General features: G+C 32.0%; 2 protein-coding genes and 1 long non-coding RNA gene across 3 annotated transcripts; all 3 read left to right on the top strand.

Moving 5' to 3' along the window:
• The first annotated feature begins 3,347 nt into the window (after positions 1-3,347).
• On the top strand, positions 3,348-4,864 carry LOC112679964. The gene is made up of 2 exons (XM_025549919.1): positions 3,348-3,369; positions 3,561-4,864. Exons 1-2 carry the CDS (start codon positions 3,348-3,350, stop codon positions 4,862-4,864), a joined length of 1,326 nt encoding a protein of 441 aa, XP_025405704.1.
• A 1,020-nt stretch (positions 4,865-5,884) lies between these two features.
• Positions 5,885-7,245, top strand: LOC112679996. Its single transcript, XR_003148275.1, has 3 exons — positions 5,885-6,149; positions 6,235-6,305; positions 6,917-7,245. It is a non-coding gene; the product is annotated as an uncharacterized LOC112679996 (long non-coding RNA).
• A 6,652-nt stretch (positions 7,246-13,897) lies between these two features.
• Positions 13,898-15,106, top strand: LOC112679963. Its single transcript, XM_025549918.1, has one exon. It carries the CDS (start codon positions 13,898-13,900, stop codon positions 15,104-15,106), a length of 1,209 nt encoding a protein of 402 aa, XP_025405703.1.
• The last annotated feature ends 5,291 nt before the right edge of the window (positions 15,107-20,397 follow it).

Below are 20,397 nucleotides of genomic sequence, written 5' to 3'. Positions count from 1 at the left end.
TAATTATAATAATTATTATAATAGAAGGTATAAGTTAACAATTTTATATTAGGGAGGTATCTTTATTCTATGGATCTAGAATCTGGATGAATCTGGACGGTGCACACGACAAAATACGTCAAATAAAATATTCCAAAATAACATGAAAAACTAAAAACACTTGAAAATGCAATTAAATAAGCATATATTGCTGTGTGTATATATATTTTGAACACGACTAACGCTATCATAATATATAATGTATATTAATGTACAGTGTGTTGACTATAATGTTTTTGTCTCTTTTCCTCATTACTTATCTGTCGTTCTATTTCGTTAAGTGATTGTGAATATTCGTGTAGGTCAGTTAGTTTTAAACTTTTATATGAACTTATATTTTTTAATGTTATTAAATGTACGTTTTGCGGTATTTTGTCTAGTAATGAAGTCATATCACTCTGAGGTATAAAATCTACGAATTTTTTATTTGTTAATTCTTCTACGGGTGTTAACCCGACATATTTACCTGATAACTGACATCCGTTGTCATAAATTTTAATAATTCCGGTGCCTGTTATATGATTTATTTGAGGTTCCGACAAATCTGCACAAGATGATACTATTGTATCATTAAGGACGGAATATACGAGTATTCATTCATTTTGATACTTAAGTTTATGATATATGTTCCGATCTACTGTTATAATTAATGAACGACAATTATTAGGAATTTTATGTGGTTTGTTGAATAAATCTATTTCGCATGGTTGTAAATCGTTATTTTCTTGTATGGGTTGATAAGCATGACACATTCTATATATTTTGGTTTCTTTACATGTTTGGATTTGAATTTCGGTATAAGTAGTGTATTCGCGTCTATCTTTTGTAATGGCTATATATGGGTTATCCAGATTTATGCTCACTCTCGTATTAATTGAATTACCATAATTTAATGTTCTTACCATTGGAATTGGTATAGCGTTGTATAATATTAATTCTGTATCTGTTATTAATGGTATTTTAGTTATAAAGACTAGTCTCTCATTTTCGTAAAATACTGTTAGTTTAGTTATTTTGTGCAATTCATACAATTCGGCGGTGTTGGTCCTCCCCATTAGTATACTCAATTTCCCTTTTACCTTATGGGATATTTCTTTTAATGTCGCTGCTAATTCTTGGGGTGTAATTAGACTTGTGTGTATTATTCCCCCTCGGGCGGCTGTTATTATTTGATTAATAGTTGAGGTTTCATATTCATATTGGTTAGTTAGAGCGGTGTAAATATTGTGTATTTCCGACATAGCGACTAAATCTAATAGATTATTTGTTGTGTTTGCTACGTCATTAAGTTTTAACATAACTTGTTTCTCCCTAGTTTTTAATTCGTCATACATTTTATTTGCTTGTTCGATTGTCGTACCTATACGTTGCACTGCCGTTTTCATTACTGTAGTTTGAGATTTCATAATATGCAATGTACTAATTCCTGATACTTCTATTTGTTTAATTTGTTCATTTGCTTTACTCGCACAATTATCATCGCATACTCCGAACAATGTATTCATAACCGCTCCTATCGCATTGATTAACACCCTTTTTCGTCTCTCTCTCCGGTTTGTGTTCGTTTCCGAATATCCTAATGCAATGTACATATGATTACGTTGTGTAGTTACTTCATTATATAATCCCGTTATTACATAGTTATATTGCCCACACAAACTATTTAATTTTAACTTTTGACATGTTGTATCTAACTCATTTATTTTTCTACCTAATTCATTATATTTCTTATTATATTCAGCTAACGATAAATACGTAATTAATTTATATTCTGCTCCGATTAACCTGTTGGTTCATAATTTTCGAAGTATAATCCAGGAGGATTTTTGTCGAAGTTTTCGATAGAAAAATATTTGTCAAGTTCTTGTCCTGATATTTCAATACACATCACCATCCTAGAATTTTTATTATTTATTAATTTATTATTATTATATTTTCTTATTCTTATTCTAATTCTATCCTATCCTTATATTATATGATATTACATTATTTTATTTTTATATCACTCCATCTTCAATTAGTTCATCTAGAACTTCACCTAACTCTTTACATATCGCATTTTGCGTATCTCCCGGTACTACATCTTGTGTATACTCCGTTATTGGTATTATTAAATTTATTATTTCTGCTGGTGTGTATGGTTCTGTCATTAAATTATTTGCCTGTCGCATATGTTCTGCGAAGCATATTAATTCTACCGTTGAATTTACATCTCCGAGTTCTCTTTCTACATGATTGTCTCCTTTTAAGAATGTTCTTAAATTTCTCATAAATTCCTTTGCTCTTGCTATATTTCTTTCAAAGGTATCACACATCTTGTTTAAATATAGATAACATACAAGGTAATATACTCTCAATTAATAAATGAAAAAATATGAATTTATTCATTATTATCATAAAATCATTTTATGTAATTCTATAAAATTTATTATTATTTGGTTGTCAATTTATCATATACTACTATATATTTATCCCCTACTACTCTACGTGAAAAATAAAATAAAATAATTTATTTATCATGAAATAATATCTGATTATTCCTATTGTTGTTTTGATGAAACTTAAAGGTGTTCTCTTCCTTTTATTAAATTAAGTTACTCGAGAATATATTACTCTAATTGTTAAGAAGGAATACTTAAAAATATTTATTTTATGATATTAGTTATTGTTTAATAATTTTCTTAAAATTATTATTATAAACAGGATGTTATTGAGGATAATACAAATGAAGTTATATTGAAAACTACGAACAATGAAATTATTAATGATAGTTATAATGCGATTAAAAGTTATTGTATTACTGCAGAACTAATCTTTGAAAATTACATTTAGTAATAATTAAATTGAAATTCATGTTTTTTATACTATGTGTTATTTATATTTTTTTATTATACCTAATACACTGTATTATATATAAAATATATCAATGGAACCTTGTTATCGTTTTTACTTTTATTTGATTGTTTTTTAGTCTGATTCTTGTGTTGAGTAATTTTTTTAAATTTATATTGAAGTAGTCTAAATAGGTAATTTTAACTGTGTATTTATAGGTTATCCACAATATTAATAATTCAATATTTGAATAATATTTCATAAGTAAAAATATTTAAATATAATTATACAAAAAAATATGTTATAATTCTATGTACTGTTTAGATTTGTTTACAAATCATCACTAATTATAATATATAAGTACCCAGTTGGCCAGTTATTATTTTCGTTACTATTGGTTACTATATTCGTTATTTATAGGTAAGTGGTACAGTATTACTCATTACCACGTGATTTCATTCAAAAATAATAAAACCATGATTAAAAATGGTGGTGGGGGTAAATAGGAGGAAAGTTTATATTCTCATACCTACTAAAAATACAAAAAAAAATGTCATTAAAATCAGTCGAGCAGTAATCTGAAATTATTATTTGTGTTCGAGTACTCAGAATTTGTAGTCGTTATCGCTGACCCCGCTACACCATCATTAACACTAATGATCATTTACTACACACACACACATACACAGCTCGCACGCAAGCCACGGAAGTGGCAAATTTTTTCCGACTATGTCAAGAGCGTGCGGCAGATGCTTGTGGGGTAAGTCGGTCTACTGTACAGAGAATTTGTAAGGAAAGCAAAACTTTATCTCTTGGTGTTGAAGAAGAATTAGGTGTCGGAAGTTCTACAGATTTAAAATTTCGATCACCTAGAAAACGTTACAGTCGTAACAAACCTGTCACTGATCTTGACGATTTCGACAGTGAAGTGGTCAGAAGGGTGGTCCACAGCTTTTATGACAAGGGAGAATTTCCAACAAGCGCAAAAATTTTAGCAGCATTGCGAGAAAAAACTGATTACCGGGGGTCGAAATCATCGGTAAAAATTATTTTGAAAAAACTGAATTTTAAATATAAAAGGTGTAATGACGGTCGCAAATTTCTAATGGAACGGTCGGACATAGTAGCTGCGCGCGTAAAATTTTTACGTAAAATGAACGAGCTTCGTATAAATGGTGATACTCGGCCAATAGTCTATTTAGACGAGACCTGGGTTAACCAAAATCATACTCGGGGATATATTTGGCAAAACCACGAAAATACTGAGGGCTTAAAAGTACCAACAGGGAAAGGCAGTCGCCTTATAATTTGTCACGCTGGGTCTCCTTCCTTTGGTTTTGTTAAAGATTCAAAACTAATTTTTCGTTGTAACTCTGGCAATACCAAAGATTACCATTCACAGATGAATGCAACAATCTTTGAAAATTGGTATTTGCAAATGTTAATGAACTTGGAAGAGCCCAGCGTTATTGTTATGGACAACGCGTCATATCATTCTGCATTACTCGAGGACTACCCGAAGTCAAATAGTAGGAAAGCAGATGTTCAACAATGGTTGCGCGAAAAAAATATAGACTTTTCTCCCGTAGAAACTCTTGATGAATTACGGGCGAAAGTCAAACTTGCGATGCCACGTGGAAAAATTTATAAGTTGGATCAATTGACACACCAAATGGGACATGAAGTGGTAAGACTTCCACCTTACCACTGTCAGTATAATCCCATAGAATTAATTTGGGCACAATTTAAAGGAAGAGTGGCTGAAAAAAACTCAACTTTTAAAATTGCTGATGTTGAGGCACTTGTTCATCAAGAAATTGACGCAGTAACTGCTGAGGATTGGGCCAAATGTGAAGAACATTGCGTGAAAATTCAAGAAGAAGATTTCTATAAAGCAGGATTGAGGGACGAAATATTAGAGCCGATTATTTTAACAATTTATCCAGATGACAGCAGTTCGAGCGACGATGATGACGACGACTACGCTGAGTAGAGTTTGATAATTATTATTAAAATTCGAAAACAATTGTAAATATTTTAAATGTTATTATTATTATATTAAATTATATTATTATTTTGATAACGTGATAATAAATTAATAAAAAATGTGTATTACAAAAATATCAAATGTATGTTTTTAGTAAAGGCCCGTTTCATAGCCACACGTAAGAATATATAATAAGCGCGCATATCGTACGAGTAGCTGTGAAACAGGTCTATACAACAAGTGTAAATGTGTTTGAAATTGTTTTACGCGGGAAATCATTCTTCGTAGCCCTAATGAAAAACGGCCACTAGGGCGCGTGACCGTCAAGCTTCTAGTTTCGCTGGCCGCACTATAGTGTTAATTATGTTTATTATTAATATTAACTGGAGATCACAATAATCGACCAAGTCTCTTGCTTTCTACGATCGACTCTTAAGGGGAACGCAGCAGACGTGCGTTTTAGACCAATAAGCGGTAGTAAATTACACATACTTCGGAATGTCCGATTTTAAATTTTTATACATGTATGAACTCTTTGACAAAATATCTAAGTTATTTAGTCGATTTTCAATTTTCAATTTTAAAGGACCTTAAAATAACGATTTTTTTTTCAAAAATCTCATGAAATAATTGTATTACATTTGTATTTATTTTGGGCACATCTAATTTTAAATAAAAAAAGTGATTCCTATAGAGCATAGTCTAGAAGTTTATATATTCAACCATATTTTCAAAATTACAATCGGACTTCAGGAAGTATGTTTAATTTACTACCGCTTTTAGTAGTTTTTATAGCATTGCAAACATGAATATATTTTATTTTTCGTAAAGTATTGACATGTGCCTGCGCGTGCAATAGTTTATTTCGGCGGCGCGGCGGCTCGCGGCTGCCGACGGGCCGTGATAGATTCTCGGAAAGTCGGAAACAATTAGCCGATAAGGATTATTGGATAGTTATAGAACATTACTAATGGGGGACAATAATAATAGTCAGTAATAATAATTATATTTTTCCAAATTAAATACAACCCACATATATTTAAATTTTAAGGAAATACAAAATATAATAATACTACCTATGATTTATGAATCATTTGATTTCAACACAACACGCCGATCAGTAAGGTTTTCTGTAAGTTTTGTGTTCTTTTTAATTTTTTACTAAATTGGTAAAGATTGGCGTTATGGGAGAAAAGCTAGACGTAAGTTAAGTGCACCTAAAATAAAAAAACATCGATTACAAAATTTACAGAATAAAAAAATTGATATACAAAATAACTGCGGTGATCAGGTAATTATATAAATATAAAATTTAGAATAATATTCTAAAAATTGAAGATTATTCAGACTGTATTCTTATATTTTAATTGCAACAGGAAAATACACATTTGCCAGAATCTGAAAATGTTTTGACAGATAACAATATAGAACTTACTACTGTGACTCGGTAAGTAAAACATTTATTATGGATATTATTCATAGTAAAATGACAGACGACAGTTGTAGAACGTAAGTAGTAGTTATATATATACTATTGTTCTATATGCCTATATTATTATTATCGACGGCTATAATAATAGACAAACAGATGTAACTTATAAAATATTTAATTTTTTGTTCGTAATTTATTATATTTGAGTCTGCTATGGCACATGTTTTGAATCACTTGCGTCCAGGCACGTATACAAAACAAATCTGGTGAGGGGTGGTTCATAGTAGTTTTCAAAATTGTCAAAACACTACCAATGTTTTGTAGTTAAAAAATCTTATATTTAAATTATAATTTTAAATCATAAAATTTTAAAAAATGCCTAAAATATTTTTTATTTAATTGTAAAAGGTAGCCTCAGGCTATTAGTCATATATTATATTTAAAAAAACTGCAATAAAGAAATACATATACCTAAGTATGGAATATCATTATATAATTCGAATTTCAGCTAATTATTTCCAATTACTGCAAAAGACACATATTACTTATTTTGATACAAAAAATATTAAAGGTTACGAAATAGCTGGTTCAGATTTAATTTTTTGTGATTTTTTATTTATGCATAGGAATAATACTAAAGATTTAAACGCTTCAGAATCTTCGTACAATGATAACTTCACATTTCAAACAAAATCGTTTTTTACTTCTACTCCGGTGAATAGAATGTTAACTGAAGTAGTTGAGCAGGAAAATAATAGTTCAGAAATAAATAGCTCATTTGATAGTCTGGATGGAAGAAGATTAGTAAATATTAAATATATTTTTGAATCTATTCAATCAATAAAACATCAAGGGTTTGATTGCACATTTCGTGACTTGGAGTTTACTAAAGAAAAGAGGAAAGGATTTTGCAGTACTTTTTGTTTTACTTGCAAAGTCTTAATCAAAGAAAACCTTAGGCAATAAATGCACAAATACTTTTTTTTTAATCTTTAATATATTTATATTTCATAATATTATTATAATTTATACACGTGAATATACTAATTGTGTTTGTCATTTCTTATTTGTCTCACTGACTTTTACTCTAAATTGTACCTATCATATACAAAAGTATTGTTGTATCATTAAACATATTATCAGGTACCTATACGATAATACGTCATGGATATCATAATTTAAATTCATATTCCATACGGTGTATTATCAATAATTACGATAATACAGTTTATAGTTAAATTTTTAAAGATATTATTATAATAATATACTTAAATATTAATTTATAATTTATATTGAACTTCATGTTTCAATGTATAGTATTTGAAATTTCTAATATTGGTAAAATAATGTGGTAAATATTTTGGAAATAAAATTTTTTTTTTTTCCTTGGTTACATGGTTTTAGAATTAATTGATTTAGTATATGAACATGAGTTTCCTTTTCCTATCGGGGATGGTTTGTAATACTACTTTTTTAAATGGTTTTATTTGTATAAAAAAAGTTAAGTAATGTAATAGTTCAGTGGCGTAGCCAAGGGGGGGCTAAGGGGGCTATAGCCCCCCCATGGGCCGTGTTTATATGTATAATGTATCTTGACTATTTAATAGAATCAATGGATGCTCGTTTTAATTAAAGGCTTATTGATGTTATGCCACTTGAAGGACTTATTCCGGCCAATTTAAATATGTATGACGATAAAAATATTATAATACCTACTAAAATATATGTCCAAGATCTCCATGATGATACCTCATCTACAATCAGAGCTAACCTGTTCATATAGAGGCAACAATGGAGTCAAAATACTATTCCAAAACCGAATTCTGCTCTTGATTCACTCTCTCATCGCACCAATCTTCGACCTAACATTAAAATACTTTTATAATTATTCGCCACGTTACCAGTTACCTCTTTCACTCCGTAAAGAACGTTTTCAGCACTTAATCGCTTAAAAATGTTTTTAAGAAGCATCATGTCGGACTACAGACATTCAGTTTACAATTATTTTAAAAAGTTGTCAAATGACAAAGTGAACGTCGAAGTTGCCAAGTATTTTTGTCAGACTCAACAAACTACTGCGGATGCTTGAGGAGTCAGTTAAAGTACCGTAAAAAGGATTACGACTGAAGGTGTCAAATCTATGGTACAAGCAGAACCAGAAGTCGGCCCTTCAAGTGTTTCATTTACCTCTCCGTGAAAACAATATAAGCGAGCAAAGTATGCAACAGGTATTGACGACTTTGATGCGGATATTGTACGGAGAACTATCCATGAGTTCTATGACAATCGAGAGTACCCCACAACAACTAAAATGCTGAGTAAGTACCAAGAAAAAACTGAATATAAGGGATCCAAAACATCTATGTGGCGAATTTTGAGGTCTTTACATTTCAAATATAAGAAATGTAACGATGGTAGAAAATTTCTAATGGAGAGAAACGATATAGTTGCGATACGCGTTAAATTTTTAAGAACCATGTGTAATTTACGTCAAAATAAGGATACTCGTCCTGTAGTTTATCTGGATGAGACCTGGATAAATCAAAACCACATTCGTGGGTACATATGGCAGAACAAAGATAATGCTGAAGGGTTGAAGGTACCTACTGGAAAAGGAAGCCGATTAATTATTTGCCATGCCGGATCAAGTTCATTTGGGTTTGTAGCAGGTTCAAAATTAGTGTTCCGTTGTCAATCTGGCACAAATGTAGACTACCATACCCAAATGAATTCAACTATATTTAAAGATTGGTTCATTCAAATGATGAAACATTTGGAAGAACCCTCCATTATCGTAATGGACAACGCGTCATACCACTCTACGACTTCGGAAAATTATCCAAAATCGAATAGCAAATAATCTGATGTACAACAATGGCTAACTAATAAAGGTATAGACTTTTCACCACTCGAATCTTTGTGTGAATTACGTGAGAGGGTAAAATATGTAATACCAAGAAAAAAAAATTACGAGCTTGACGAGATTGCATTACAAATGGGACATTCAGTTGTACGATTACCACCGTACCATTGCTAGTACAATCCCATCGAGCTTATATGGGCGTAAATTAAAAATAAAGTCGCGGAATTGAACACTACTTTCAAAATTGTGGATGTAGAAAAACTGGTGAATGAAGTCATAGACTCGGTGACGGCTGAAGATTGGAAGCGTTGTGTCAAGCACTAAGAAAAATTGCAAGACGACGACTTCATTAAGGAAGGCTTACGGGACGAAATTTTAGAACCCATAATTCTTACTATGAATCCCGATGAAAGCAGCGACGACAGTGAAGATTATGATGAAGTATTATGAATATATGAATGTATTTTTTTATTTTTAAAAAAAATAATAAAATTTGTTTTTTTATTATAAAATAATTTGTGTATTATAATATTTTAATTTTTGTTTAAATAATATATTACCTTTTTTTTCATATATTTTTTTTTTTTTGGTAAATATCTAAAAAAAAAAAATCATCATTAAAAAGGTATGATTATTTTCAAATCAACCGCGCTTTTGTAAAGTTTGAACGACACTGAAATGCAAAGTTTTGACCACCGGTCGCGCTGCAGTCGAGTCTCTAATTTCGTGAAACGCACTATAGTTTTGTTTCCAATTATTAATTTATTTCCAACTTAAATTATTATTTCACACCATTATATAATATACTGATACACATGTTTCAACTAATAGTTATAATATATATAAAGTTTTAATATAAATAAATAACGAATACAAATACTCATGAACCTCTATTCCAAATTTCAAGTTCGTACGTTGCGTAGTTTTTGAGTTACAGCGATTGGTGACTGGAGTCACTGAAGTGGCATTTAGATTTTATGTACATAGATTACTGTTATTTTAAATACTCACCATGAATCTTCATTTTTTCGCCAATTTCCTGCCATATTCTTCCCTTCAAATCGGAATTTAAATACTTCGGGTCCTTCAAATCATAAAGAACTTGTCTGTTCCGCACCAACTCAATCAAAAATTCATCATTCATGACATAAATATTTTACATAAAAACAACTAACAAAAATAAAACAAAAATACACTGATCACGGATGTCCGTGAAAAACAAAAAATATCGGCGACGACGTATTTTTATTTTTATCACGGATGCCTGATGAGCACTGTGAACGCCGGAGCTTCACTGCGTCGGACGCGTCTGAACACGCACGGTCTATCACGGTCTATAATTTTTTTTTTTTCACTGAAGCTCACTGATGTCACGTCACTGTTATGTGTGAATCGACCTTTATTCACAATTAAATATTACGTACTATATGACGAATTGTGTTTTTTATTATTTTGTCGCAAATAATTCAAGGTATGGAAAACAAAAATAATATTCAATTAAAAAAAAAGAATGTAGCAACTTATCGAAAGAAAAAAAGGATTGAAACATATGAGGTAAGTAATATATGTATAATAAATAGAACACGGATACTAATATAGTATACAGTAGTTAGTGAATCATATTGTAAACAAATTAATACATTAATTATATGTGATTACTTGTTAGATTCTAAATGGTTCCAATGGTATTCCAACAAATTCAAATAGTAACGAGTATACAAACCATAACTAATACTCGATATTTTTTAAATTTGGTAATACCCGTAAAACACGTACTGTGTGATGAATTTTTGGTTATCTGTTGTATAATTTTTACTGAGCCATGCTGTATGTACTGTATTGTACTGATTTGTCGCTAAAACGGTTATGAAAAACTGACTGGAAATAGATTTTCGGTGTGTTTTCGCTAACAGTTGGGTGATAATATCATATATTCTTAGTATTATTATCAATTATTAGGGCTTGGAAAGTTTTGACGGTACAGCAAAAAAATCGAATATACGGTAAACAAATCCAGAAATATGTCCCATATTATGTTTTTAAAATCAAAAATGATTAATAAACATGGAGTATATCGATTAAATTGGTAGAAATAAATTTGGTTACTCATATAGAGATTCTCCCTAATAACTCATATGAACACATTTGACATCTATGTTATGTACATTATGTTTTTTTAAAGTTTTTAAAATCCTGTATGTCTCCTGTGCTTTTAAATATTGGTATAATAAAAGTCTTTCTCCCTTTATTAGCACATTATTAAAAAACTTATATTTATATTGATTAAATATAACAAAATATTATTTCAGTTTTATAATATATGAGGAACTTTTAAGTAATCAAATATGATGAACGATATATTTTATCTGTTAGACACCAAAATATCAATCTTCTATTATTATGACAATATTCAATATTTACTATGGTTATATAATTTAAATTAATCCCAAGCCATAAGCTAAGTGAAATAAAATAAAAAATACTAACGTTTTAATGTGTCGTTACATGCATTTATTTTATCTATGTATCAATTATAAACAATGTAAAGGCTATCAAGAGAAGAACACTTTTAGTATTTTATATTTTAAAATATCAAATTTATACCTAAATTAATGTCAACCAGTTAGGAAATAAAATATAAATCTAAACAAGGTTAATTGGTGTAAGAAAAAAATACAACATGTTGGGTATTTTTTTAATATATTTAATAACAAAATATAAAAATATTGTTTTACACAGTATAATATAATATAAATAAACTATGCATCAATATATATAATAAGAACAAATATAATTAAGAAAAATGGAACAGATTTTTTTTTTCAAAAAATTTTCAATAAAATTTACAAGTTACTTAAAATACAATGTATCTTAGAAAAACGTGTCCTATATTTTAGACAAAATTAATTTTAGTGCCTAATTTAACCTCTGGAATTTCATATTTAAAAATTGTTTAGGGTTTTCTTTTTATTACATGGCTTTTATTATCTATTTAATTATATGCTAGTTGTTAATTATTTGATAATTAATTACATATAAAATAAACATAGGTATCAATTATATAAAATAAATACCAATAATACAGTATAGACTTAAAATTAAAACATTCAATATTTTATATTATATTATTGTTACATATCTAAGTGTTATGATGAGGTAAGTACAATAATTAACTCGTAAGGAATACTTTTATAGTATTTAATAATATATTACTATTGATATAATTGTATATAGAAAATGAAATAATTTATGAAAAATATACAACATTGCAAAAAGTTTATATACAAACAATTAATTATTAAGCTAGATATTTGTAACACATACATGATACATTACATGCATTTATAACACGGAAAAAAAGAAAAATTACATTGAAAGAAAAACACTACCTTTTTCTAATTAAATTGGTTACTAATATAAATTTCTCCTTGTTAGGAAAAATTGCACATTCTCTTTATGACTTATGTAATACTAAATGTATAAAAATATTCAAGAAAAATGTGAAAAAGAACAATTTAAAACAATAGAACTTAAAACTGAAGAAACCTTTATATTTAAAAACACCTATGAACAGTGGCGTAAATAGGGGGAGACTAGTGGGCACACACACACCCCGAAATCTCTCAATAACTTAGAAATTATTTTAAACATTTGTTATATTTTAATAGTGTTTTATGCTTATTTAGAATTCCGTCCAACTACAAATATAACTATGTTCACGTGGTCTGTAAGATTATTTTTATTTGTTTGATATATTTTTTTTTATTTTCACTATTCAGAGAACAGATGGTGTATTAAGTATCGCTTCGAGAAGTCCTTACTCTGTTAAAAATATTAATTAAAATTCCTATGACATCATCCAAAACAGAAAGATGTTTTTTAACGCTGAAACATATAAAAACATGTTTACGAAGCACAATGGGAGAAGAAACGTTAAACACTCTAACAATGATAAATGTTGAAAATGAAATGATTTCTAATTATGCTAATTTTTTTTTAAAAAAAAGTGATTGATATGTTTATTAAAAAAAAAGATAAATGTTAAGATTTTAAGTATAAAGTTTTATACAAATTTTTTTTGTAATTTTGTAATATTCAAAGTTTGTATTTTTATTTTTTTAAAAAAAGTATTGACAATATAAAATATATATAACAATTTATAAGTATTAAATTGTTTTAATTCAATAACTATGATTATAGTACGCGAGGCGAAAAGTGAGCCGCGATCGATGCGCGCCAAGCGGTCATTTTACATGGAGTCAGGGGTTCTACTTTTGTGAAAGTAATGGAAACAGCTGGCGCGCGTTTTAAAAACGGCAGGTAGTAATTTATATATTTTGTATAGTGCTATTCATCGTATTTTGGAAACCAATTTCTTTTTTCCATACAGCTGCAGCTGTTGCATTGCACAATATATTGTTAACGTTACATAGGTTAGTCATTCGTGATACGAGTTTAGTGTTTATACGTGTTATTAACCACTTAATACCTTCGTTTGTAATCATATTTCCCGCGTTCGCATATCGTTGGTTTTTAAAGTGCGCGCTTTTTAAGTTTGAATTTTTGTGGTATTTTAATTATTTCTTTAATAATTACCTGTATATAAAATTATTTTTAAAATGGCATACCAAGACACACATTCTCAAACGAAGAAAGTAATTTTTCATGTTTATAATTATTCAAAACGTTGGCTGGTGACAAAGGTAAGCCAGAACTTAGTAATTTCTTTCGTCAAACACGCGAAATGACTGCCGAAGCGTGTGGCGTAAGTCTTGCTTGTGTTAAACGAGTTTGCGCTGAAGGGAAAAAATCATCTGTGGGTGAAAATCGACAAGATGCCGAACCTTCTTTATTTAAGTCTCCGCGAAAAAGTTATAAACGTGCCAAACCTATGACCAACTTAGACGATTTTGACAAAGAAGTTGTCAGAAGAACAGTTCATAGTTTTTATGATAATGGTCAGTACCCAACAAGTGCAAAAATAATGAGTGCATTGCATGAAAAAATCAATTATTCGGGTTCACAATGGTCTGTGCGACATATTTTGCGTAGTTTAAATTTCAAATACAAAAAATGTAATGATGGGCGTAAGTTTCTAATGGAAAGAAATGATATTGTTTGTTCTCGGGTTAAATTTTTGAGAAAAATGAACGAGTTCAGACGTAATAACTACACAAGGCCAATAGTTTACTTGGACGAAACATGGATAAACCAAAACCATACGCGAGGACACATATGGCAAAACTCCGACAACACCGAAGGATTAAAAGTACCCATTGGAAAGGGCGGTCGGCTTATTGTGTGTCACGCTGGGTCATCTTCATTTGGTTTTGTCAAAAACTCAAAACTGGTTTTTCGTTGCCAGTCGGGATCGCAGGTAGACTATCATTCTCAAATGAACGCGACCATTTTTCATGAATGGTTTATAGATATGTTGGGCAATTTAGAAGAACCTTGTATAATCGTGATGGACAATGCCACATACCATTCTACCTTAACAGAAGAGTACCCTAAGGCAAATACTCGAAAGGCAGATGTACAAAAATGGTTACAAAACAAGTCTGTGGACTTTTCTCCAGTAGAGACATTAAGCGAACTACGTGAAAAAGTCAAAAAGTCGATGCCAAAGGAAAAAAAATATAAGCTGGACGAAATTGCACTGCAAATGGGCCATGAAGTGGTAAGACTTCCTCCTTACCACTGTCAATATAACCCGATTGAATTAATCTGGGCGCAAGTTAAGGATAAAGTCGCGGAAAAAAATAACACCTTCAAAATGTCAGATGTAGAAATATTAGTAAATAGTGCTTTAAATGCAGTAACAATAGAAGATTGGGCAAAATGTGGCGAACACTGCAACAAAATTCAAGAAGACGATTTGATTAAGGAAGGTTTAAGAGACGAAATTTTGGAGCCTATTATTATCACAATTAATCCTGTTAAAGGTTATTAATCCAGTTCTACTGACGAAGACGATGATGATGATTAAAAAATTGTATTTTATGTATTATTTGTATTAAATATATTATTTGTATTTTATTATATAAAAAAGTCTACATTACGTCGTTTGAAATTATTTTAGGCGGGAAAACAGTTGGAGTAGCCCTGATGAAAAACGGCCACTTGGCGCGCATCGATCGCGGCTCACTTTTCGCCTCGCGTACTATAATATTATTTGTGTTCGATACTTTCTATAAACAAGCAATTTTATATCGTCCTACATTAAAGCACATGAGCCTCCACTGAACTCGATGTGTATATCATATTTATAAATTTGTATTAAGTGTTTGTAAAAAGTGTAGTTTATATTATATAATATTATCGCAAAATGAATAAGTGTCAAATTTCGGATTTAATTGATTTCAGTGATACCCATTCAAGTAGCTCACTTTCATGTTTCGACGACATAGACGACGATCCTAATTGAGAAAATGATGACATTGACAATCGAGGAGAAAACTATAGATCTGAAGAAGAAAAGGAAGTAACAAGTGAGTGGATAGGTATTTCAGAACAACGAGGGCCAATCTTCAGCCTAAGGACCTTTGCCTTCCCGGAGCCATCGGAGAAACGCAGAAAAAAAAAGATATCATACAGTTAAATTGATTAACCCTTAACTATATATTATAGTTAGGTAAATCGATTTTTTTATGAATTGATTCAATTTTATAATAATCGTTTTTTTTATTTTCATAAATCGCCGTCGAATTTAATTTAAATTCCGATTTTCAGAATCGATAGATGTAAGTCATACTGCTACTAATGTCCAACCCACGATTTAATTTAACGGTCCAATCACATCACATCTGTTGGTTGTTTATTTTCTAGAATATTCTACAATAATATCACTGATAATAAAAACTAACAAAAACCACAATTTCAACAAAATCCAAAAGTGCGGTTTGGAATTTTTTGATAAATCAGACAATGCTGGCATTTATATACCGTGTAAATGCTCTATCAAAACATGTGGAAATAATACTAATGCGAAAAACTAATTGAACGCAAACATCCTTCTATTATTACTCAAATAAATTCTGCATCTGTAAGTAAGATAAGTCGATCATTAATAGCATCAACTTCAACAAGTCCAACGCATGATAATATTAACGATCCTGATATTTTTATACCAACTGATTTTGCTGAATTAGCTACTAATATTGTTGTAATGAGCAGTCCCTATTTAGGTCATAGCACTTCAGCATCACGCTATACTGCATGGACCAATCAAAGGCACTTTAGATTATCACGCCACTTCCGTACCAAGGTACGTGACGCAAGTGGACTTCTATATAATGCACCTGATCACTAGCCACTGGGAGTCACTCTTAATACAGAGTTAAAGAAGGCACTATAGCTTGATGGTTACGCGCCCTAATGGCCGTTTTAGTGTAAAACAGGGGTTCTAAATATTTTGGTTGTTTGTGCAGCTGAGCGATCTTTTTTTCGAAATGAATATAGTGAATATATTATAGTCCGCGTCAGAAAAAGTGGTCTCTGTGTACCGCGACCCGTTGCTGCTTCACCACCCGTGAACCATTGGTTCTCAAGTACGCGGCGTATTAATTTGACACATATGTCATTTTGTTCGTCTGACCTTGAGCTACAAACACACACAAGTTCAGTCCGCCAAAAGCTAGCGTCTTTGTGTTATCGTTCAGTGATCATGTCGAGGTTTGTGCCTGAAAAAGAACATTTGCGGCACGCATTGCTTTTCTTATTTAATCAAAAGAAAAAGGCTGTTGAAAGTCATCGTGTGCTGGTAGAAACATATGGTGAACACGCTCCATCGATTAGAACATGTGAGACATGGTTTCGACAATTTAAAAGTGGCGATTTCAATGTGAAAGACAGTGAGCGCTCTGGTAGACCACAAAAGTGCGAAGACGAGCAATTGCAGGAGTTATTGGATGATGACCCAACTCAACGGCAATTAGCAGAAGCCTTACATGTATCACAAGAAACAATCAGCAGACGTTTACGAACAATGGGAAAGATCAATAAACTCGGTAAATGGGTTCCACACAATTTGAATGAACGTCAAATGGAAAATCGCAAAGTTACTTGTGAAATGCTGCTTCAACGCCACGAAAGGAAATCATTTTTGCATCGAATTGTGACGGGTGACGAAAAATGGATTTATTTTGAAAACCCGAAGCGGAAAAAATCGTGGCTTTCACCTGGCGAAGCCGGTCTATCAACACCAAGACCAAATCGCTTCGGCAAGAAGACCATGCTCTGTGTCTGGTGGGACCAGAGCGATATTGTGTATTATGAACTCTTGAAGCCCGGCGAAACCGTTAATACACAACGCTATCGCCAACAAATGATTAATATAAACCACGCATTAATCGAAAAACGACCAGAATGGGCCAGAAGACATGGCAAAGTGATTCTGTTACACGACAATGCGCCGTCTCACACAGCAAAAGCAGTGAAAGACACCTTGAAATCGCTTGGATGGGAAATCCTTTCGCACCCGCCGTACTCCCCAGACCTGGCGCCATCTGATTATTACCTCTTAGCATCAATGGGACACGCGCTCGCAGAGCAGCACTTCAGCAATTTCGAGGACGTTGGGAAATGGCTCGACGAATGGTTTGCCGCAAAAGACCAGCAGTTTTTCTGGCATGGTGTTCATAAATTACCTGTAAGATTGGCAAAATGTGTAGAAGCCAATGGCCAATATTTTGAATAAAAAAAAATTAATTTTCCTTGAAAATTACGTATTTTTTTTTACCAAAAAACCGGCAACAACTTATGCATACACCTGGTATATCTGTTGTTCACTGTCCTCGTTCGTAAACAACAATTTTTTACGCTACTTTTTTTCCTCCGTAACCATTTAACGTTACTGTATAAATTATTTAAAAATGTCGTTTGTCGATAAAGATACTCATAGACAGAGTAAAAAAATTATTTATAGTGTGTATATATTTTTAAAACAACTGACAGAGAAATCAGATTTAACGGCTGATTTTTTTAAAAACGCTCAAGTCATTACAATCCAAGCTTGTGGAATATCTCATTGTACTGTAAAACGAATTTGTGCTGAAGCAAGAAAAAGTGATGATCCAGAAACACCAGATGCGAGTCCTACGTTTATTTCTCCGCGTAAAGGATACAAACGCGCAAAAATGGTTTCAGAGCTTGATGATTTTGATTCCGATATTGTGAGAAGGACTGTCTACGAGTTTTATGACCGGGGTGAGTACACAGAAGACAAAGAACGTCCAGGCCAACCGAAAAAGATTGAAGATAAAGAGTTGGAGAAGCTACTCGATGAAGACCCGTGTCAAACGCAAGATAAACTTGCAGAATCGTTGGGAGTTGATCATTCAATCATTTCTAGACGCTTAGATGTCAAGGGAATGATCTCAAAGCAAGGGAATGGGGTGCCGTACGAACTGAAGCCAAGATACGTGGAAATACGATTTTCCATGTGTGAACAGCTACTCCAACGGCAAAATCGAAAAGGTTTCCTGCATCGTATTGTCACTGGTGTTGAAAAGTGGATACGGCACGATAATCCAAAGCGTAAAAAATCATGGGTCAGGCCCGGCACACCATCAACACCAATCTCAAAACCTAATATCCATGGATCGAAGCTCATGTTCTGTATTTGGTGGGATCAGCAAGGTGTAGTGTACTACGAGCTGCTTAAACCAAATGAAACCATCACAGGCGAACGGTATCTACTACAGTTGATGAGATTGAGCCGAGCATTGAAGGACAAAAGGCCGGAATTTAAGCAGAGGCACGATAAAATTATTCTTTAACATGACAAAGCTCGGCCCCACGTTGCAAAGTCTGTCAAAACATACTTGGAAACTTTGAAATGGGAAGTCCTACTCCACCCGCCGTATTCTCCAGACATTGCACCTTCTGATTACCACCTGTTTTGATCGATGAGTAATGATCTATCTGAGCAACGCTTCACTTCTTATGAACAAACTAAAGAATGGGTGGATTCGTGGATAGCCTCAAAAGACGAATCGTTTTTCCGCCGTGGTATCCGTATGCTGCCAGAAAGATGGGAAAAAGTAGTGGCTAGCGATGGAAAATACTTCGAATGATCAACTATAGTGGTTTTCAGCAAAAGTGGCCCTCGACAGTGGCGCAACTAGTGACACTATTTCACAAAACCAGTGGTTCTCCACATTTGCAGGTCAACAACAGGTGGCCAAATAAAAATATTGTCATTGTATATTTTACCTACCCATAGTTCTTTATGTTTTTTTATTCCATCTAATAAAAATTTAAAATACTTGTTTTTCCATGGTCACAGTCGCTCCACGTCATAATATAATGTCCCGTTCCATGATAGTTGTGTATACCCATAGTCTACAATCTACACCTTCTGTTTACATTTCATATGACGTAGTCACGTGTTGATATCGTTTTCGCGCACTTTATATTTTTCAAATACCGTCGAGAATTTGTTTATTTTTTTTAAAAAAATGTCTTTACATTCTGATATACATTCACAGACGAAAAATACTATTTACAATGTGTATAAATATTTTAAAAAACTATCGATGGACTCGTCTAATCCGGAGATAGCCACTTTCTTTAAACAGACACAAACAAAAACTGCCGAAGCATGTGGTGTAAGTGAAAAAACAGTGAAACGTATCACCGCGGAAGGAAATAAATCGTCTTCTGCATCCCAGGCTGATTGCCCAAAATTCACTTCCCCACGAAAGACTTACAAAAGGGCAAAGATTGCAAGTGAAGTTGATGGTTTTGATGCGGATATTGTAAGAAGAATCGTTCACGAAATTTACGATAGACGTGAGTACCCTACTACATTAAAAATTCTAGCTGAGTATCAAAAAAGAACTGAATACAAAGGTTCTGTTACTTCTATGTGGCGTATTTTAAAAAGTCTAAATTTTAAATATAAAAAATGCAATGACGGGCGTCAGTTCTTGATGGAGCGAAATGACATAGTTGCTATGCGTGTAAAATTTTTGCGTACTATAGTCAATCTTCGCAAAAATAATGATACTCGGTCTGTCATCTATTTAGATGAGACGTGGGTCAATCAGAATTACACAAAAGGGTATATTTGGCAAAATGAATTAAATTCGGAAGGGCTCAAAGTACCTACGGGGAAAGGAAGTAGACTAATCATTTGCCACGCGGGATCTAGTTCATTTGGATTTGTACCTGGATCCAAGTTAGTTTTTCGATACCAAAGTAGTAATTCTGTTGATTTTCACACACAAATGAACTCGTCGA

The sequence above is a fragment of the Sipha flava genome, unplaced genomic scaffold (genome assembly GCF_003268045.1).
Source record: "Sipha flava isolate LNK unplaced genomic scaffold, YSA_version1 171_pilon_pilon, whole genome shotgun sequence".
NCBI lineage: Eukaryota > Metazoa > Arthropoda > Insecta > Hemiptera > Aphididae > Sipha > Sipha flava.
This window is presented reverse-complemented; position numbering and strand designations above follow the sequence as displayed.

Excerpts from the sequence above, each read along its gene's own strand:
- LOC112679963 (XM_025549918.1), top strand. The coding sequence starts at position 13,898 with ATGACTGCCGAAGCGTGTGGCGTAAGTCTTGCTTGTGTTAAACGAGTT.
- LOC112679964 (XM_025549919.1), top strand. The coding sequence starts at position 3,348 with ATGATTAAAAATGGTGGTGGGG. Across the intron at positions 3,370-3,560 it reads GATTAAAAATGGTGGTGGGG|CTCGCACGCAAGCCACGGAA; the intron begins GTAAATAGGAGG and ends ACACATACACAG.